Source organism: Daktulosphaira vitifoliae, unplaced genomic scaffold (assembly GCF_025091365.1).
Source record: "Daktulosphaira vitifoliae isolate Bord-2020 unplaced genomic scaffold, ASM2509136v1 Scaffold_5, whole genome shotgun sequence".
NCBI classification, from domain to species: domain Eukaryota; kingdom Metazoa; phylum Arthropoda; class Insecta; order Hemiptera; family Phylloxeridae; genus Daktulosphaira; species Daktulosphaira vitifoliae.
This window is the reverse complement of record NW_026099576.1, coordinates 25958817-25982153: the sequence shown is the minus strand read 5'-3', so window position 1 is coordinate 25982153 and position 23337 is coordinate 25958817. Positions and strand designations below refer to the sequence as shown.

The window sequence follows — 23337 nt, the reverse complement described above, 5'->3', positions numbered from 1 at the left end:
ACATCACTACGCCCGATATGTTTATAAAACGTCATGCATTTTTTTAAATTGTTCCGGTTATTTCAATAATCGAGACGGCCATCATAAATACCGGCTTATACACTGCACGCGAGACCACTCGTCTTCTATACGATTATAATTAATAAATTCACATTCGATACACACACTTGAAACATCAACAGACACAATTAGACAATATGATAGAACCGCAGTCTACACCAGTCAACATTTTCTAATGGTCTGCTGCCGCTGCGGTTACAACATAAAAAATATATTGAACACAAAACAAACACGAACGCAGTCGCTGCTAGTGTTGTTGTTATGTTTGGGATTTGGTTTGCGCACAACTAGCACGGCGTCAGCTGGAGAGAACGGCAACTAACAGTGCAGTCATGTTATGAGACCCTGGTACCAGACACGGCAAACGGCTTGCAACAGTTTGCTCCGTGCCGGAAACGGCGGTCGTTTTTACCGTCCCTCAATAACATGGCAACCGTGTAATAAATGGATCTACTACTGTCACAGTGTCTCATTGGTAAAATTCATTCGCGTCGTTCTCTTACTTTGGTAGGAAACATCCGATGAATTTTAACTGTAATCTGAAAACGCATTTTTTCCGAAAATTTAAAGGTGCTCCGGTTGACAGGTTCATATTAAAGACTAAATATCATCAATATAAAAATTAAAATCGCACCGGCTATCGATTGCCAGGGTCTTCGTGTTTCATGACTGGTAGCCCAATGCGTTAACGTTCCTACCGCCGACGCGGACAAAAGTAACGCCACTTGCTGCTAAGACCCTGGTACCGAAAACCTACGATTTGAAGCAGAGTGACGTAACTGCCACATTTTGACATGGTTTATGACAGGTGCCAGCGCGCTAATCGTTCTCTCAAACCGGCGCACAGAATTGTCGTGTACGTAAACCCTAAAAAACAACCTTCTACCATGACAGACATGAATCAAACACTGCTAACTTTATTAATTTCTTTGACAAATTCTAAGGATTAATTAAAATTCACTTAGTAACAAACGCACTATATCTGAATTTCATGTATTACGTTCAGAACATGTCGAGAATAATTAATAGTACCAGTGGCGGTTATTCTTATAACCACGATAGGTGGATTACCTCCCTCTTGGTCCAAGCCTTTTTTTTTAATATTGTAGTTAAAGGGTATTTAGTGCGCTATCGATTAGGTTATTATCATTAAAATTCATATAATATGTATACAAATATATTACTTTAAAATATTGAAAAAAACTATCTGTGCCCATTTAGATTAAATAATTTTGAGATCACTAAGAATTTTGTGTGTAACCTTAATAAGGCTTTTTGCTCAAAATTAATCATAAAATCATAATTTCATAATTATTATATTTTTGGTATATCAAAAAAAAAAAAAGAGTGGTGACTAGGGTTTCCACAAGAGTGCGCTTATAAAGAGTTGGTAACAGGCTCTCCAACTATTATTCTTTGACTTTTCATTCTTTTTATTTTTGCCCTCCTTAAAAATTATTTATAATCGTCATGAATAAATGTAAAAATTAAATATTGATTTAAATCAGTAGCTCAACTACAGGAAAGCTTAGTATCCTTATCTCGATTTAAGCACTCCCAGCTCAGTATTTTACTTTTAAATATTTTTGTTTATTTATTTTTAATTATTATACTTTATAATTAGTTGTATTGTTTATAGCTAATGATGAATTTTAATAATAAAGCTACAATAGAGGAATAATAATGAGGTAGGCATAGAGTAAAGCCTTCAAGGCTCTTTAGATTTTAACAATTTTAGCATCACCAAGATATTTGATATAATCGTGCCAAAGATTTTCATATCAATTTCATAAGAGTGAAAACTTAATTACTTAATGAGTGTTTAAAAATAGTGATTTTAACCTATGATAGACCAATATTACTTACTGTAATTCTATACGTTTACATTCTATGTATTATTATTTACACGATTGTGTGTTTTTACAGTAGATCATAAAAAAAAAAATCAATGGACTCAAAATGAACTTTCACAAAACATTAACTATGTTAGTTGGTAACACATTAATTTTTAAAAATATAGATTTTAGCAAAAAAAAAATGTCAACAAATAAATTTGCTAAAATTTTACTGGCCTTGTTGTTACAGTCAACTCTTCAATAAAAATTTTTTACGAACCAAAACTAAAAATGTTCCTATAGTTTAATATAATGGCAAATAATTTTGTAATCGCATCACAAATTAATACAACTTAACTTTTGTAAATGTTTCCGAAAATACTCAGTCCTTCAAACATGTTAAATGTTCAATGTTAAATTAGAGTTCTATAAGATAAAAAAAAAATTTGTCCGACACATTATTTGTTATGTGCAAATGGTAGCCGTAGTTAAAAAAGCGTGGAATTTTTGTATTAAAGATATCGACTTTAATTATAGTTTTCCAAACCTATATTTTTATATCATTTTAAACAATAAATAAGTCAATATAATTATTTATATGTAATTTTATACATATCTCTTACATCAGACATCTTTGTCTTAAAATCGAACTATTTCCCTTTATACAGGAAGTTAAAAAATTGAAATATACACATAATATGTAGAACTTTTTTAAAATGTATCGGAAATACTGTGTCCTTAATTGATATGTTAAATTATCAAAGCTTATGTTACATACAATAAGTTAAAAAAATCATCAACTTTTTAGATCAAAATAAATGTATTTATATTAAATAAAAAGATTATTAAGAATAAAATATGATATTAATCTTATTAAATGAAATATGCACAGCTATTCATTAATAAAACAGACTAAAGTATTTTATTTATTATATCGTAGTCTACGTTCTCTAAAATAAAACTTAAATGTTTTACAAAAGTATCAACAATTTTATACACACAATAAGTATTATCTACAATAATAAATTCATCCTCATCTCCGACAAGACTGGGTTTTTCTATTAAAACAGTTTCTACAACATTTTGATATGACTTTTTTAAATCATCAAAAAAACTGATAGAATTTGTTTCCAACGTTTTAGTAGCATTACATTCGTTTCCAAACATTAGACACAAGTCTTTAAGCTGTGACTTTATTATATTTAATTGAAAATCTTTGTAGTCACAAAATGCATACACATCATAAGAAAAATATTCCTTTAAATTAGCAAAATATTTATTTCTTGAATAACCAGTTAAAGATGTAAATAAATCAATTTTTTGTATTATTTTATAATTTGCATCTAACACAAAATCTTCCATACCAACTTCAGATATAAATATATTTTTTTTATTAGTTATTTTGTCATAAACCATTAAAATATGAATTGCAATCAGCCGAGAGAATATAATATTCATTTGCGCCAAGAATTGAGTGTGCAATATTTTTATATTATAAAATCTGTTGAAAAACTTTTCAACACCCATAGTTTCTTCCATCGAAGTTTCGATAATATTAATAGCATTTCCCCATTGTATACCGTATCCGTAGTTTTTTTGTAAATAACCTATGGCATCATTTTTATATAATGATAATTTATCATCATGACGTAAGTATAAATTATTTACACAAAATTTATCACGATTTTTTATAATGATATTTGACTCAGCATAAATAGACAAAGCACTTGTAACCTCATCGAAAACTTTTCTTTCAAAAATATAAACTTTTGTTAAACTTTTAAGTAAACATGAGTTTAGTATTTTGTATTCAATATTCAATAAATGTTGAGGATTAGTGATGTCATGTGTACTTTTTACATTGCAATTCATAGTAGATTTTTTAAGTTCTTGGTATATCAGTTCTCTCGCTTTCATTAAATCTGGTAAGATTCTAACATCCAAGCTGTATGGACATTCACAATATAACATTGTAAACATCCAAATATCCAAAATATCCTTTAATCCCATGTTATAAAGTATTCTTAACATTTGGTAAGCTGTTTGGCAAAATATTGGTTCGTAGTACATCATCAAAAGTGGTATATAAATCCATTTTTTTTTTTCTAAAGATTTAATGTGATTTATTTGTATTTCAGTTCCTAACATTACAGACAAAGCCATAATTTTAATTCCACATTCTAAATCTTTTACTCTGGATTGAATTGCTTGTGTTAATAAATCATTTCGCGTCATTTTGTCCGAGTTTTTTGGAGATGCAGCAATTTTTTTAAGGTGGTCTATTTGTGGAATTCCAAAATCAATTTTCATGAGATCATCATATACTATCTGCAAATTATTTTCGTCACGCAGGTATTCTATTATAACGCATTGACCAATGTAGGGAAGTATTAAAAGCGGTAGAAAACTAAATATAGTCATATCGAAATATTCTCTTTATGTTAACATAAATTTTAATTTTAATTCCTTTAGACACTTAAAAACGTTATACGTACATTAAATTTATCGGATTTAAGTATATTATTAACAAGCAAGTCTAAATATCAATAATTTTTACACATTTTGAATTTTTGTTTACTTTTTAAAATGTCATCAAATTATACATTTAAATTACTCATTCAAAGCCATATTTTATTTAATATGTGATTTTTATTACTTATGTTTATACAGAGTGTTACCTTTATACATATCATTACTCATAAAATTTTTACTCTTTGTTTAGATTTACAATTTTCTTATAAATGGCACTTCTTTTCAAAAAAATATTTAACGGGCGGTTCTTAAAAAAAAATTTTATTTAAAATGAAACGTTTATAATTGTTATTGGGACTAGGTATTGTATGCGTCCAAAAGTTTAATTAGTTATTCTGAATAAATCTTCACTCAGTACAAATTTTTAGTAATGTGGTACCAAGTTTATAGTATTGTGGTAAAATTAGATATCAGAAGGGGGGTTATCTGAAAATAGAAAATATTTGTACGTTATTATATAATCCTATCATAAAGTTACATAAACTTGACTCATTTGGCTCAATGATAATAGTATATGCATATAATTCCTTGACTTAATTGTTATTTTATTGTATATTTTTATTCAAATAAATACTATTTATATATTATATAAATTATATAAAATATTGATACCTAAGGCATTTATAAAAAAAAGTTTTAATCCATTAATTTTTCAAAAAGTTATGATTGTTTTAATTAAAATTTAAAATAGGCAAATTTTACCGATATTAAGAACCATCATTTTTTAAGAATTTTCTAGAAACGAGGAATATTTTTATAATTTTTCAGGATTATGGTTCAATTAAATATGATCAGTGATCTTTTTAAAAATCGTTGAAAATAAATGGTTCAGTGACAGCTGAGAAAAAGTTTGGATAGACATAAAAAATACATACAGAATAGTAAAATTAATACCTTCTTAATATAGTTCGTACCGTTCGGTTCAAAACGAATTACAAAATTCTTAAAAATTGATGGTTCTTAATATCGGTAAAATTTGCCTATTTTAAATTTTAATTAAAACTATCATAACTTTTCGAAAAATTAATGGATTAAAACTTTTTTTTATAAATGCCTTAGGTATCAATATTTTATATAATTTATATAATATATAAATAGTATTTATTTGAATAAAAATATACAATAAAATAACAATTAAGTCAAGGAATTATATGCATATACTATTATCATTGAGCCAAATGAGTCAAGTTTATGTAACTTTATGATAGGATTATATAATAACGTACAAATATTTTCTATTTTCAGATAACCCCCCTTCTGATATCTAATTTTACCACAATACTATAAACTTGGTACCACATTACTAAAAATTTGTACTGAGTGAAGATTTATTCAGAATAACTAAATAAACTTTTGGACGCATATAATACAAAATGGTTCGTTTTGAACCGAACGGTACTGGACTACAGTTTGGTTTTTTACTTTGAGAGGTGACAATTTTAGCCATGCAATGGGTTGTGGAGTCGCTACTCTTAAAGCAACCTAGCGGTAAAGAAATATCAGGCCCCTAATCACTTATGAAAATAAATTAAGACTTTATTTCAATTACATTACAATTTTATTTTATATAACTCAAAACATTGAAATTAAAAAAAAATTGTTCAAATTTCATTTATTAACAGTTCTCAATATTAGTTACTAGGATAGATCTACTAAAATTGTTTTACATTTAAGTTTCAAAAATCAATCTATGATTTATTTAATTAAATGTTTAATATACCTATTATTGAATTATAAATTTTTCATTTTACTGAAATGAAGTTACAAAGTTGTGTTGTTATGAAAAAAGATGTTTATTTATACCAATATATTACGAAATGTGTTTAAAATTTTTATTTTTAGGAAAATTCTAAATGTTAGAAGGATCATTCTGTAGATATTACGACATATCACATAATGAAAAACTATTACTAATTTTTATATTAAAAATGAAATGATAGGCAAATGATGGCTAAAATAACTCTTGTAACTTTTTAATGAAGATATGAGAAAATTGCATCTATAGTACTTTTTTACTTTTTAAATTTTTTTTATGTACAATTAAAATTAGTTAAAATTAAGTTATTTAATGAATTTTTAATAAAATTATTTTAATTTTCGAAAATACACTGCTAGATTATAATATAAAATATATTGTATTAATAAAAGTATATGTATATAATATTTACATTTTATATTTATATTATTACTTAAATTTAAAACTTTTACATTTATTTATATTATAAATATTTAATTAAGATATATAGCTCGCAATAGACTATAAAAATTGGTTGCTAAAATATTATAAAAAAAAACATGCATAAGACTTATATAAAAAAATATTCCGAGAAATCAAAAAAAATCGTTTGCTTTATCATCATATTATCACATCACCATTTCTTGTTCAAATAAAAATGAAGTTAAATGTGGATAATTTATAAACGCTTTAGTTTAACATACATTTAGGCTTTGAAATTCAACATTGAACTTTTCATTCCCAAGATACATATTATACAATGAAAAATTGCCAATTGATGAAAAATAGTTACATAATATAAAAAAAACATGCTGAATTTATTCCGGAGGAGTATGGTTATTTTGGAAGACTAAGTAAATGACTCTCAAAAAACTAACAAAATAATTGTATTAAATGATAAATTAAACATTTTACCCTAATTTTACGCATACTACATTATTAATAATATTATGTCTTTGCTGATAAATTATTATACTAACGTCTTATTACTACTATATTATACTATTGTTTAAGTCGTAGCTAATATTTTTAAATGTCATACGTTTAGATATTAATTTTTATACAAAAAGACAACTCGTGGATTATAAGTAGATAAATACCACAAGACATGATAAAAAAATATTTGCTACAAATTATATTAATTTATAATATTACAAATATTTGCAACATTTGTAATAAGGTAACATTGCGTGAAGAACAGACCAGTTACAGTTAACGCTTCAACTTTTATTATAAAAAACCATAACTAGAATATGATTATTAAAATAAATAATTTAAAAATATAATATTTAAGACTAATAGATATTTAATATTTAAAAAATGTCACGAACATGATTTGGCAATAGAATTCTGTTGTTACTTTTTAAAATATGATGTCACTTTGGCAAATTTTAGGAAAGCAAAAACAAATTTAAAATTTAAACTGCGTCTTCAGGAAAATTACATTTTTGAAGTACAAAAAGCTAACATTGTTAAATGTTTTTTATTTTTCGTCACATGAAAGATAATATCTTCAATACAAATTATAAAAATCCAGCAAAGTCCAAGCGGAATATAGTACACAACATATAAGCTGAATCTAATCTAAAAATAATAATTTGATCGCAGGTCTGCTACAATATATTTTACTGAAATGAATTATGCTAAAGACGGGTGTAGAACATAATTGTTGTTTTTTCTTTAGAAACTGTTTAATATAAAATACAGTTCTTATACATTACTAGGATTATTTTCGAAATAGTTATCGATAATAATGCGGTATTTTAATACATTGTTCTAGCTGAATAAATGACAGATTAACATTTATTTACAAATCTATACTTATTAAGTGGGACGTTTTCAAAAATTCATAATGAAGAGGGCACAAATATAATTTTTTGATTGCAAGCCACTATGTATTTTTTTTACTCGTTTTAAGATGATTATGCGTAAAAAGAAATCAATAAAAATGTTTACTACTTATTTCTTAGTTTCAAATTCATTTTTCGAAATTAATATTCATTAATAATGTATATCTGTAACCTGTAGGTAAAGGTAGGCTGTATCCGTTTTATTAAATAGACTTATTTCTTTATCCATGATGATTATTTTTTAATCTATATATCTAAATAGACAGGCACGGGGGGTTTGGTTGGGTTGGTTAAGAAAGAAAGAGGGGAACACGAGCTAGTAATTTACTAGACTAGTATTTTCATAGTAATCATATTTTCCAAAGGAAGACCATATAAGTTATAATCAGGCCTTGGGTATAGGACACTATGATCAGTTACTTTAATAGGATTAAAACACCAAAATTCACTTTTTTGAAAAATTACACGAAATTTTTTACGCGATGTTTTTTACTTACGGGATACATAATTGTTATTAAAATATTATCAATAATTTATTTCTTTTTAAAATATCTTTAAAATATTATTATTTTATAATTATTTGTGTTAATTTATTATAAAAGAGTAAATATGTTTAGTTAATGCTACCATTAAATTTATTATTTATGATTGTATTTTTGATTAAGTGTCATTTAGTTTTTCTAAGTTGCATCATAACTAAATTAAAACTATTAGATCTACGTGTTATTTTCATATAAAAAATAATTTTAATTTATTACTTTGATAAAAAAATAGGTTAATACTTAATATTACAAACAAATTATAATAAAATAAAAATACTTGAAAAAATAGTCAATGTTATATTTTCTCAATAAATTTTAAACGATGTGACTTTATTAATGTAATGCATTTTTATTTTATTTGATAATTTATGACCATTTACGCTCAAGAATGAGCAAAACAGTATAGTATGAATAATTAATAGAAAAATCTTACAATTACAATTAAAAATATATGTATATAATTCATTATATGCATAAAGTAATATTACAGCTAAATTGAACTATTAGAAACTATAAACGTTCTATTTGACAAACCAGTCATAGAAATGATTACAAATATTGCTATATGGTATTACAGAATAATAAAATAAAATAAAAAATAATTAATTAATTAAGCTAAATTATATATAAGCATAAAATAATTAATCGTGCTAACGGGATATCTTTGAATTAGCCTCGTGAAGTGTTAAAATATATGGTTGTATAAGTTGGCTTTTGTAGTGGAATAATAATTATAGTAGTATTTTGTCGCTTGGATCAACAGTATGGTTAACTAAGATACTGATCAACGTAATCCCCGATAGAGGCACCTTAGCCTATAGTCGACTATGTAAAGTAGTATAAACCCTAATCGGATGTTTGTTGATAGAAAACGACGACCATGATCGTTCACTATGTCGTGATCTGTAGTTATATCAAGTGAATAAATATAGTTTAAAAAAACTAAAAAACACGTNGTAAAAAATAAATATAGTTTAAAAAAACTAAAAAACACGCTTTTAAAGCACATTGAACTAAAAAGTTCAAAATAATTTTTAAAATAAGCTTAAAACAATATTGAACGAAAAGTACTAGAATTATTGTGATAAAATCGTGGGTGCTTCGTGCCATATTTTTCGTACATTGAGCGTNTAAACGTATCATGCATGAGGTATAGCCGTATTTTGTGGGCGGGGGGAACATTATACACGAGGCATATACGGCGGCAGAGGCGTCGGCTGTAGGAATATATAAATGAATATTAATATATGAATATATATATATAATATATATTAATATTAGCGGCGGCGGTAGGAATATAATGATCTTCGCATAATATCGCGGCACTTTTGCTGTCGTTGACGACGCGATGTCCGGCGTGATCCTCGGGCGTCAAAAGGTTAGCAGCGTAGATGACAACAGTGCGCGAGTGCGGATTGGTTTGTTGACGTCACTTTGACAACGAGAAGAAGACTACGGTATCATTAACGGCGGGACGTCGTCGGCCGTGCGGCACTTGCTGGACTTTGCACCGCGGCGTAAATCAAAGCGGGGCTGTGTCAATTACAATAAAAATTTGTTATATATATGTATATAATTGATGACACGCGCGCATCTACGGGTTGGAAAATATTGTTTTCTACGAGTGGTGAGCGGGGTGGGGCGAATGCGTTACGACAGTATAGTCTCAAGGTCATACACGACGGAATACGCGACATAATAACACGTGCCGCGTGGAGTTACAAACTTACAAACAAACAACAAACAACAACAACATACACGTGAAACTAATATAAGCATGTTAAAAATGCAGGTTGAGATTTTTTAGATGGCTACTAAAATAAGCTCCACCCTACTTGTAATAAAATAAATGTGGGAATCAACAGGAATACACAGTTAATTTGGGCGTTACAAATAAAAATTTATATTAATTATTTGGTTCAAATATCAAAAGAATGACAATTTCGACTGTATTAGTGTGGCAAGAAAATAAATTTTTTAATTGAGACATAAATATTTGTTCAGTTGTCATTAGCCAACACTCATTGTATAGGTATAATACTATTCTAAAAAATTTGGTACCCAAAGCTATGATAACATATTTAATGTCATTGCGGATCTATTAATTCAGATATTTACAACTGAATACATAAATTAAGTTTTTACATTCAAAACAACTTTATATAGTGTACATTTTAAGATTTTTAAGGAGTATAAAATGCTAAAATACGAATGTAATGTTTATTAGTATTACATACAAATTCCAGACTAAACTAATTAGTACTAAACTCTTTAAAGTATTATTATATTTCAATATGAACGTCCTACTAGTGCAATTAATTTCAATTCAAGTATGTTTCGTTTTATCAATATCAAGTCCAAGAAAATTAATTAATTTTAAAATCAATTCAGAGAATAAAATGTATTTAAATACATTGTTTGGAAAAAACGATGAAATCAAAATAAACACATTGAACAGGGTTTTGAGTTCAGAAGGATGGACAAAATGTGAAAATACGACTTTCTACAAATCAGGAAATCTACATGAGAACAATAATTTGAGAACTGAAATAATTCCAAAAAATCTAGTGAAATTAAATGATGAGAAGATAGTAACTAAAGAAAATTTCCAACAAAAATCTTTAGAAAGCTCAATCGTACTTAGTGGTATTTATTTCAAACTTTTGGAGCCAATTATTGAAATTTATAAAAAAATGGGACAAGGTTTTAATATTAGAGAAAACAACGAATCTAAAATGAACGACGTGAAAAAATTCACAAATAGTATTACTTTAATAATGCCATTAATAGATTGTATGATAGCGACTTTAAAGTTATGTTATCACAAATCTTTTTTACACGATTATCTCTTAGACCTGAAAACCCTCATAGAAAAAATACATTCAAAAAAAAATATTTTTCAACACAAGAAAATATACAATGGAAAAAAAAATTACGATTATACAAAAATGGAAGATTTTATAAAGAACATTCTATCTAGTTTGGAGATCATTAGTAAAAAAGATTTCTCCTATTATGCTTGTCATTACAAAATTATTGATAATGGAATGTATCAAACTCAAGAAGAGTTCATAGTTAATTATATTTTAACATTAATGAACGGAAATATCATCGATCCCTATTTAATAGATATTGAAAAAAAGGTTAAAAATGGTGTCAACATGTTTTGTTATAATTTCGGTTATCAAAGTAAAAATGAAGTTTTGAACGATATAGAAACTAAGTAATATTGTTTTACACTCATGTTTAATATTATTTTTAAAGTTAAATTTTTATTAAAACTAATTATGTTTATTAATCAAACTATTATTGTAATAAATTATTTTAAATATGTACACATAAAATAACCTATGTAAATAATTACTTAAAATAAAAATTGCATTCAAATATTTAACTCAAAAAGTTACAAAAAAAAAAATTAATTAAAACGCGGATACGTATTTTGGAAACAATGTTACCGTTATAAACACATACTGACATACATTTTCTATAAAAATTTATACAGTTAAATGTTTATTTTACTTAGGAATGGTATTTAAATACTTATTGTAGTAACTGTAATTTAATTAAATTTAATAACTGTTATTAAACAATATATGAAATTAAATTATCATAATTATATTTATGATTTAATTAAAAAAAAAACCAACAAATAGATAAATTGATTATAATGAGCTTAATTATTCGGTTTGTTTGAGATTTAGTGATAAATCGCTTCCCTTTGTTGTCCTAATTGGAGGTTGAATAATTCCAACCTTAGGTAGTCTGTACTCCGAACTCGACATTGCTTGTTTCCTGAAGAGTGAATTTGTTTTTTTAAATCCTGGAGGTACAGCCTCTCATGAGAGGAGTGCGAGGTTCAAATCCATACCGTAGGAAAATTAATTTATTTTTGAGGTTAAAAATATTTTTAATTTGTTTAATTTAAAAAATTTTTTTTTCGTTTATATTTTTTATCTCATTTAGATTGAATAACTTCAATGAATATCAAAAGCCCCATTACTGTAGTCTCTCTTTGTAAGAAGTAATTTCTTATTTTCTTATTTTTCTTAGCTCTTACTTGACTAATTTTTTTCAATGATACGTCATAAATAATCACAACTACTATCTAGTAGACGATATTACCATTAAAAATTAAAAAAAAATCCTTTTCATTCAATAAAAAGTTGTTTAACCAACTTTCTTCATTTAGACAATTATAATTATTAATTTCTCATGTTTTTAAAGTAAATTTTATTGAATTAGTTTTGATATGATAATAGGTTTCAACTATAAAGTTGAATAATTTTTCTTTTATTTATTTTTAAACTTTATTTATGTGTTCTACTACCATTTTATAAAATTCCAAATTTTTGGTAACATATTACTGTAAGCATATCTAAAAGAAATGATTTTATGATAATAGACCAATATATATATATACTAAACCAAATTTTTGCGCTAATTTAAATCCTAAAATTAGATTTTTTCTACATCTACATTCTACATTTAATTTTTATATGTTAAAATAATTCATGCAAAATTTCAATTCAAAATGTTACTGTTAACTTATTTTTAGCTTCGATGCGAAGCTGAGAAGGTATTGGTTTTNACATTCTACATTTAATTTTTATATGTTAAAATAATTCATGCAAAATTTCAATTCAAAATGTTACTGTTAACTTATTTTTAGCTCCGATGCGAAGCTGAGAAGGTATTGGTTTTAACTATGATGTGTTTTTTTGTGTCTGTTGCCACTTTTTCTCAGCACTCACCGAACGGATTTCTTTCAACGATACGTCAAAAGATCACAAATCGTATCTAGTCGAAGACATTACCCTTAAAAATTAAAAAAATTTCCCTCGTTCCCCGTAAATGGGTGAAACCTCCAAAAAAATTACAAATTTAAAAATAGCTACTTTTCGAAATTTTTTCAATTTTTTTTACTAAAAACTGCCGTAACTTTTTCAAAAATGAACATATGAATATAATTTTTTTTTTTTTATACGGTTGGGTTTACGGAATAGTTATCTGATTACACAGGTTGATATAACGTACTCACACCCATTAGCAAAACAAAACATTAAATTTATCTATATCATTAGAAATATTAATAGAAATAGAGGTTTACATTTTGTCGTGTTATAATATTTCCAAATAATAATATTAAGTAGTCGATTATCTAATGTTCACCTTATTATAATATACTTATTTATGTATATTATAAATAAATTATTTATTTGTGTGTGTTAATTCTTTTTTTTTTAAGAATGAACAAAAGAATACAGTTTGTGGATTAATTGAAAATGTTTTAATTTAATATATTTAAATTTACCATATAAAGAGTTTAAATAACGAGTTTTATTATAGAGTTTATGTCCGTTATAGCACTGTGTCTTCTCCTTTTTGATAGAGCTATATTCTATAGTATTGTAAGCAGGTAATACTGACCTAGATAATTTAGTTGCAGTAGCCATAACAATTATAATTATTATTATTGACTTTGGATAGACTTGAAATGAAATTTAAAGTGTGTGAATCAGCGGCTATTATATGCTAACTTTATCTAACTTGGTCGACAAAAAAGTAAATTTATGCCACTATACTATGCCATAGTTATTATTGTAAATATTTTTTGTTTTTAATTAGACTTGATTAATAAATAATAATAACAATAAATTAATGTTTTTTTTTTAGACTGCATACTTTACAATTTATAAATTTATTTATATTTATTACGTTTCAAAAAAAATCAACCTATCGCTAATATAAAAATCAGGCTCCAGTGGAAAGATTAAGTGATTAATTAGTTTAAAATTAAAAAATAATAATAATTATTGACTTTCAGACATTATAAATAAAATTAATTAATTATTTAATAAAACATATGTAATAATAAAATTTAATCTATAAAAATATGATAAAACTTTTACGCCAAAATCGTGTATACAAACTCGCTTTTTAAAAGTGTAAAACGCAACACAGATTACAAAATATTGCTTATTGGGTCACCAAAAATATTATCGCATAGGTTGTGATGTCTTTGACATACATTGATCGAACGGCTTTTAAAATAGGGGAATAAGTAATTTGTAACTAGTAAAAGAATTAATAGTTCCTTTGCTGTTTACAAATGACGTATATAATATTACTAACGTTATATTAATAACGTTACAATATAATGAAGTCATTAAACAACAATTTTAATTTACTTGTGTCTATATCTTGAAGCTAAAACTTAATACTAAACAATGCGATTCCATGAGGGTATGACTTTACAGCCATAACACCACTGATGTCGTAACTGACCAAAAACAACAACCACATACACAACTGATAAAACATTGACTCATGATAACTATTAAATAATATTATTTCAAAAGTGATATGAACAATGTAATATGAATAACTTTCATAGATCCACGAAAATAATTAAAACAACTAAAATGCAAATTAAATAAAAGTATAACAGAACCAAAGAAAAACAGAAAAACTTACGGAATCAAATGTAATGAATATATCTGTAACATATTACTACTAATTTAGAATTTTTATAACAATTCAATTACAACGGGCAGCCGAAAAACTGGCTGTTGGTAATGGAAACTGGTGGATAAGACGGAGGTGCTATCAACTTACCTCAGCTATGTCGCCAAATAATAGAAATTCAAAACAATCATGTTGGCTTTAACAATAAGTTTGTTAAATTGTTTAAAAAAAAAAAACACACATCATGGTAAAATTAATACCTTCTCAGCTTCGCATCGAAGCTAAAAGTGTATATGCTTATAATTATTAATATTTACTTAACATTTTATAAATTTATAACATTTTTATTGTTAATTTACTTTATAAAGAATTAAAATAAAAGTTTGGTTGAATTTGAAAAAATACGATTCTTTATTATTATTTGTATATATATCATTCATACAGGCCATCAGTACTGGAGTAATACTGTCCTTGTACTTCACCATTATTAAGATAATATAGAATCTGTACTGACAGTCAGTACAGAAATACATTATCATCTGTAATTTATGCTAGTACAGTGCCCTAAGTAAATTTCTGCTTGGTTAGTTATAAAAGTTACATGCGAATTTATATGAAAGTATAGTTAAGCAGAAAATGTTGGCTTGGATTAACTATATATTTTGTTTGAATAACACTCTGCTTTCAATAAATTCTACAAAATATCATTAGTTTAACCTGTTTTATTTATATACAAACATAAAATTAAATATTTTATATTGTATATTGATAAATAAAATTGTAATTAACTAAATAAAAATTTGTTAAATTTAAAAGTTTAACTACAGACTTTTATAAATTATTTTCATATATAGATCATTGAATATAGAAATAAAATATAATTATTATAGTTAGGTACTAAAATAATAATAAACAAATTAAAAAACAAATTTTTTTAAATTTGATATTTATTTAATTTATAAATATCTGTTTTTAATTATTTTCAAAAAATTATAGCTGTATTATTATATATTAAAAATTTTTTACTTTAGCGATTTACAATACTATATCGTGTTTATTTCTTGTTTCATTTAATCAGGGGTTTTTGTGAATTTTATTTTATCATTAGAAATAACTTGATAATGGTGCACTTACTAAAGTTACATTTATTTAAATATTATTCTCTTAGTTTAGATTAATTTATTATAACTTAATAATTTTAATAAATTAATTATTTACAAACAATAATAAAACAGACTAAAGTATTTCATTAATTATATCGTACGTAACGTCTACGTTTTCTAAAATAAAGCTTAAATGTTTAACAAAAGTATCAACAATCTTATACACACGGTAAGTATTATCTACAATAATAAATTCATCCTCATCTCCGACAAGACTGGGTTTTTCTATCAATACAGTTTCTACAACATTTCGATATGACTTTTTTAAATCATCAAAAAAACTGATAGAATTTGTTTCCAATGTTTTAGTAGCATTACATTTTTTTCCAAACATTTGACATAAGTCCTTAAGCTTATCTTTTATCATATTTATCTGAGAGTCTTTTTGTACACAAAAAACAAAAACATCAGATGAAAAATATTCCTTTAAATTTGCAAAGTACTTCTTTCTAGAATAACCAGTTAAATTTGTAAATAATACGATCTTTTGTTTTATTTTATAGTTTGCATCTAACACAAAATCTTGCATACGATCTTCAGATGTAAATTCGTTTTTTTGATTAGTTATTATGTCACAAATTACTGAAATATGTGTCGCTAACAGTCTAAAGAATATAATATTCATTTGTGTCAAGAATTGAGTGTGCAATATTTTTATACTATAAAATCTTTTAAAAAACTTTTCAACACTCATAGCTTCTTCCATCGATGTTTTGATCATATTAATAGCATTTCCCCATTCTATACCGTGTCCGTAGTTTTTTTGAAAATAACCTATGGCATCATTTTTGTATAATGATAATTTATTATTATGATGTAAGTATAAATTATTTACACAAATTTTATCACGATTTTTTATGATGATATTGGACTGAGCATAAATAGACAAAGCACTTATAACCTCATTGAAAACTTTTCTCTCAAAAACATAAACTTTCATTAGATTACAATCTGAATCTAAATTTATTGTTGTATAGTTATTATACAACAAATGTTGAGGGTTAGTGATGTCATGTGTACTTTTTACATTGCAATTCATAGTAGATTTTTTAAGTTCTTGGTATATCAGTTCTCTCGCCTTCATTAAATCTAGTAAGGCTAGTGCATTATCACTGTATGGACATTCACAGTATAACATTGTAAACATCCAAATATCCAAAATATCTTTTAATCCCAAGTTATAAAGTATTCTTAACATTTCGTATGCTGTTTGGCAAAATATTGGTTCGTAGTACATCATCATTAGTGGTATATCAAACCACCTGTATAACTCTAATGATTTAATGTGATTTATTTGTATTTCAGTCCCTAACATTACAGACAAAGCCATGATTTTAATTCCACATTCTAAATCTTTTACTCTGAATTGAATTGCTTGTTTTAATAAATCATATCGCGTCATTTTGTCCGAGTTTTTTGGAGATGAGGCAATTTTTTTAAGGTGGTCTATTTGTGGAATTCCAAAATCAATTTTCATGAGATCATCATATACTATCTGCAAATTATTTTCGTCTCGCAAGTATTCTATGACAACGCATTGACCAATGTAGGGAAATATTAAAAGCGGTAGAAAACTAAATATAGTCATATCGAAATATTCTCTTTATGTTAACATAAATTTTAATTTTAATTCCTTTAGACACTTAAAAACGTTATACGTACATTAAATTTATCGGATTTAAGTATATTATTAATAAGCAAGTCTAAATATCAATAATTTTTACACATTTTGAATTTTTGTCCACTTTTTTAAACTGTTATCAAATTATACATTTAAATTACTCATTCAAAGCCATATTTTATTTAACATGTGATTTTTATTGCGTATGTTTATACAGAGTGTTACTTTAAGTTTTCACTCATAATTTTAATCTATTTCATTATTGATTAGAAGTTCAATTATGTTCTTTCTATAATGACACTATTTCCCAAATATTTATTAGAACGTGGTTGTTAATAAAAATATCTTTATTAATAATTTTTATTCAGATAATGTTTCAATATAGCTATATAGAATAATTTTATTATTCTGCTTAATACTAATTTTTAAATTATACGGCAATTAATTTGCTAAATGTATAATTGATTTGATTGATTTATTGATTTGTTACTACTTTTTTGCGAATCTCAAGCGGATGATCCAGGGAAAAAGATTCAGCTCGAATGAAGTCATCACCGAAATGGAGACGTATTTTATGGGCTAATATAAATCATTCTATTCGAAAGGCATAGAAATGTTATAACATCGCTGAAATTAATCTAGCACTGTAGAAGGAAACTATGTCGATGAATAATGTTAAATTTTGCGAAAAAAAATGTGTTTTTATTTGTTAGTTCGAACAACCTGTTATGTCTGTATCATTGTTATATTTAGAGTAAAAAACTTTCATTAAAAAAGGTTTTAAATGAAATAATTATTTTAGTAACCAAATTTCTAAATGTTAATACTAAAGCAATACAATTTGCAGAACAAAATAATACTAAAAATATTGACCCTATTAGTCGTTGAATTACATATTCAACATTGAATGTATGTTATATATTTTGTGAAAATCAATTATTCAGTTAAGAGTTGTATAAACATCATTTATTCATAAGTTATTACTACGATTTCGACTTTTGTTGTCTCCGTTATACGTATTTGATATATCATTTTGTATTTTAAATCAGCGAATTAAAATTATATTAGTATCAAGTAAATTTATTGTAATAAACGTATTACAGTAATTTTTTTTTTATAGGAGTCCATTTCTAATAATGATTTAATTAATTCAAATTTAACTTGTTAAATTTATTACTATAACTTTTTATTATTTATTATTGTTTATTTTGTCAAAACACTTATTCTACATTAAGAAAATCAAACACGTGAATAAAAATTAAAAATAAATGTCAAGCAATTTAAAACTATTTTTATATAGATTTTCCTAACAAAAGATTTAAGAACAGACTAGATAGAATTTTTTAAAAATAATATCATCATAAAATTCTTATAAGATTCATGTAATATTATTTGTTATAGTAATGTTAAAAATAAATCAACATAAATTATAATTTTTAATAATATATAAAATTTATAAATAATGCTACTACTAATTAAAAAAAAGTGCTATATGGTAATTTTTCAATGACGCAAAAATAAAACGCATTAAAAATATTAATAAATCAAGTTGATATATTTAGTACAAAATATGAAAGAGCTTCAATTGTTTTAATTTTAGATAATAAATAAAAAAAGTCTGTATACAGACTTATTATTCATATAAGAAAAATAATTTTTATCTAAGTGGTTTTACATTTCTGTGTGCTATTCATATCAATTCTCAAAGCACATTTCTTAAATACTTAATTAAGGTTAATTGAGATTAATTGAAACAATATGCATAAAAATTATTTTAACATTTACTCATAGTCATAGTACGGAAATATTTTAAAATTATTATTTATAAAAACTTTCTATAGTATTATGTACAATTTTTTTAAATTGTTATAACCGAAAAACTTGTCCAATAATTCTTTCATATGCCTCTCCTTAAATCCTCTGAATTTATAATAATTACGTCATAGTTAAAATTAATTTACCAATTTAAATTAAGTATCAAATCATATTAGTCGATTTTTTAGGTAAAACACAGTTAGTAATGATAATTATACGCACATAAAGAATAGATGAGTACAATGAAATTTGTTAAATCTACTTATTTTATAATCTCAGATTTATTAATTAATAAAATTGAAATAAATACGTAAATGATTTTAAAAAAATAGTTGGAACAAGTATAGATGATAAATTTGTAAATAGTGTTTAATTTTAATAAGTTGGTGGATTATACCAAAAGGTTAATGAATTCCTATTTACATTATTATTCCTGATTAGTACTTTTTTGATTTAGAAGTATAATATATGAATAAATATTAATTGTAGTAATTAAATTAGTATGAGATAGATATTTAATAATTTAGCATTGTCATTTTTTCGGTGAATTTATAAAAAATTATAATAGAGTAGTTATTACATTTATGTCAAATATATATAAAAATTGAAGGGTTTGACACAAAACTTTTTAGATAATAATTTGTTGTAAATTATGGATAAATGTCAAAAATACACTTTCATTATTCAATTTTTCGTGCTAATTTCAAATCAGAAATTATATTTTTTCTATCACCAATAATTTTTGATATTACTATTAATTAGTTAAAAATTATAGGATATAACTATAAGGAAAAAAGTTATGAATATTTCAATTGTATCATCTATTTAAACACCATGAGTTGAAATGATTAATATTTTTGAAATGATTTATTACGATAAAAAAACAATTAAAAACAATAAATATTGTTTTTAAATTATTACAGATTTTCATTTTTATTATGTTGAAAATAATCAGTGTAAAATATCATTTTTTTTGTTTCTTTAAAGTTGATTTTTTGAAAATTAATAATAAAAAAAAATTAATTTATTACCATAACTTTTAGCTTATTATGCAAGTTTAAAATTTACGTCATTAAATAGAAAATTTTATGAGAATTAAAAAAATGATATTGTTAAGAATAATTTGCAGTTAGGAAATTTATAATTACTATTTACTGTAAATTTGTCAGAAAAACTCAATATTTTTATTGCATTTTTATTGTATTAGATAATTTAATTAGAAATCATAGTAATAATTTCTAAGTAACTTTTGGTTTTTAAAAAGATTCTACAATTGAAATATTCAGAACTTAAATAATTTTAATGATTTACAATAAAAAGAAACAATCAAAGCGTTGTTAAAAAATCTACTCAATTGAGTGTTTTATAAAATTTGATTCTTCTTCTTCTTCTTCCTCGCCATAATCCCAACTACTTGAGGTCGGCCACCCTTATCCTAAACTTCCACTTGACACGATCTCCCACATCACTTACGCTCACATCAGCTGTCCTCAAATCGCATTCAATAGCAACCCTCCATCTCTTTTTTGGTCTTCCTCTACCTCTTTTTTCTTCAACATTCATTTTTATAACTGTTCTTACAGCTTCCGATTTTTCTCTCCTCATAACATGATCAAATCATCTAAGTCTATTTTCTCTCATCTTATCCACGATTGACGCTACACTTATACTCCCTCTTATATGCTCGTTCCTTATTCTATCTTTTTTAGTCACTCCACTCATCCATCTAAGCATTCTCATCTCTGCTACACTCATTCTCTGCTCTACTTTCTTATCAACCGCCCAACACTCTGAACCATACATCATAGCTGGCCTTATTACAGTCTTGTAGAATTTACCTTTCAGCCTCATTGGAATTCTTTTATCGCATAATACACCAGATGCTTCTCCATCCTCTTCAACCACCCGCACTTAATTCTGTGTCTTACATCCTCGTCAATACCACCACTCTTTTACACAACTGACCCTAAAAACTTAAAACTCTCTACCTCTCCAATCACGTCCTCGTCTATTGTCACTGACCTCCTCATTTCACCTATCTCGTATTCTCCTTTGTCAAACTCCGTACTCTATATACTCTGTCTTACTTCTACTTATTCTTAAGCCCTTTTCTTCAAGAGCTGATCTCCACACCTTTAGCCTTTGATTAATTTCCTCCCTATTTTCTCCTATTAACACTATATCGTCAGCAAACAACATGCAACACGGCACCTCTCCTTGTATTTCTCTAGTAATTTCATCCATCACTATAGAGAATAAGTAAGGGCTTAAAGCAGAATCTTGGTGCCCTCCTACTCTTATCCGAAAACCTTCTGATACTTCTTCTACGCTTTTTACCTGGTACAAGTGCCATCATACATATCTTCTGTTATATTATTGTACCTTTTCGGGACTCCTTTTCTCATTAATGCCCATTTTAAAACCTCTCTCGGTACTCTGCCATTCGCTTTTTTCAAATCTATAAATACCATACATAGATTTTTTTCTTTTCCCTAAACTTTTCTATTAGTTGACTTACACAAAATACTGGCTCCATTGTTGACTTACCAGACATAAATCCAAATTGGTTTTTAGATACCATGTATGTATTATAGAATTTGATTAAAATTTTTTTATTAAATTCTAGTGAAACAAAAATCATTTTTTTTAGATTTATGATTTATATAACACCATTTTACCAACAAATTTGTAATACTATGGACTGGTAGTAACACACACAAATTAAGTTTAAAAAATTTATAAATTTCAAAATAAAATAATTTAATTTTGTAGTTAAAACCTATTATCATATCAAACCTAATTTGACAATAAAAAAACATTAGAAATTAATAATTTTAATTGTCTATATGGAAAATCCACAATTTGAATACAAAAAAAATACGGGATTCATTTTCAACATGAAGACAAAATAAAGTTTAACATTTTCCTTTCCCTGATAAATGATATTACATAAGTTTTAAATTAAGATATATATAAAAGTATCATTATTTCCAGAACACTTTTAAAAGTTAAGATGAAAAAGTTGTCATTTTGAATCCCATCCTGTGAACAGGTAAAGGGTCAGATTTATAAAAAAAATATTTAAAATGATACGTAATTACCTCATATATCTATAAAAAAAATTGTATTTATCCATACATTTTTCAAAAAGTTATGGTAGTTTTAAGTAAAAAAAATTTTAAAATGTCGAAAATGAGGGAAATTTTTTCAACTTTTGAGCAAAATGTCTTCAACTAGATATAATTTATGATTTTTAGACGTATGATTGAAAGAAGTTGATCTGGTGAAAGCTGAAAAAAACTGACGACACACATAAAAAAACACATTGTAGTAAATTCATACTTCTCATCTTCGCATCGAAGCTATAATATATGAAAACATGTCTTGGGAGATCATAAATTCTGGAGTACTGGTGGGTCGTAGTGATGTGATCTATATGTATCAAATTAAACATGACAAAATCATCTAAATCGTACAAATGGACGATTCTCGATAAACCAATTTGAAACAAGTTATAACAGTTTAAAAATGTTAACTTTGAAAGGCTACTACTTCTATCAACATTTTTAAATAAATAACATTCATGTACGGATTTAGATAATTTTTTCATGTTTAATTCGATATATATGAATCATGTCTCTACGACTACTCAATGTTCTTCTGTAATCGCCTGACACAGTTTTTGATGCACCGAAAAAAATTACTGTCACACCCTC

At 25.6% G+C, this 23337-nt stretch overlaps 1 protein-coding gene across 1 annotated transcript; it reads right to left on the bottom strand.

Moving 5' to 3' along the window:
- Nucleotides 1–2767: 2767 nt before the first annotated feature.
- On the bottom strand, nt 2768–17773 carry LOC126908451 (uncharacterized). The gene is made up of 2 exons (XM_050690515.1): nt 17627–17773; nt 2768–4169 (listed from the first exon to the last, which is right to left on the bottom strand). Exons 1-2 carry the CDS (start codon nt 17771–17773, stop codon nt 2808–2810), a joined length of 1509 nt encoding a protein of 502 aa, XP_050546472.1. The 3' UTR covers nt 2768–2807.
- Between the last annotated feature and the right edge of the window lie 5564 nt (nt 17774–23337).

Coding starts and splice junctions, on each gene's coding strand:
- LOC126908451 (XM_050690515.1), bottom strand. CDS start 17,773: ATGACTATATTTAGTTTTCTACCGCTTTTAATATTTCCCTACATTGGT. Junction 4,170..17,626: donor GAATTCCACAAATAGACCAC/CTTAAAAAAATT, acceptor CAAATAGACCAC/CTTAAAAAAATTGCTGCATC.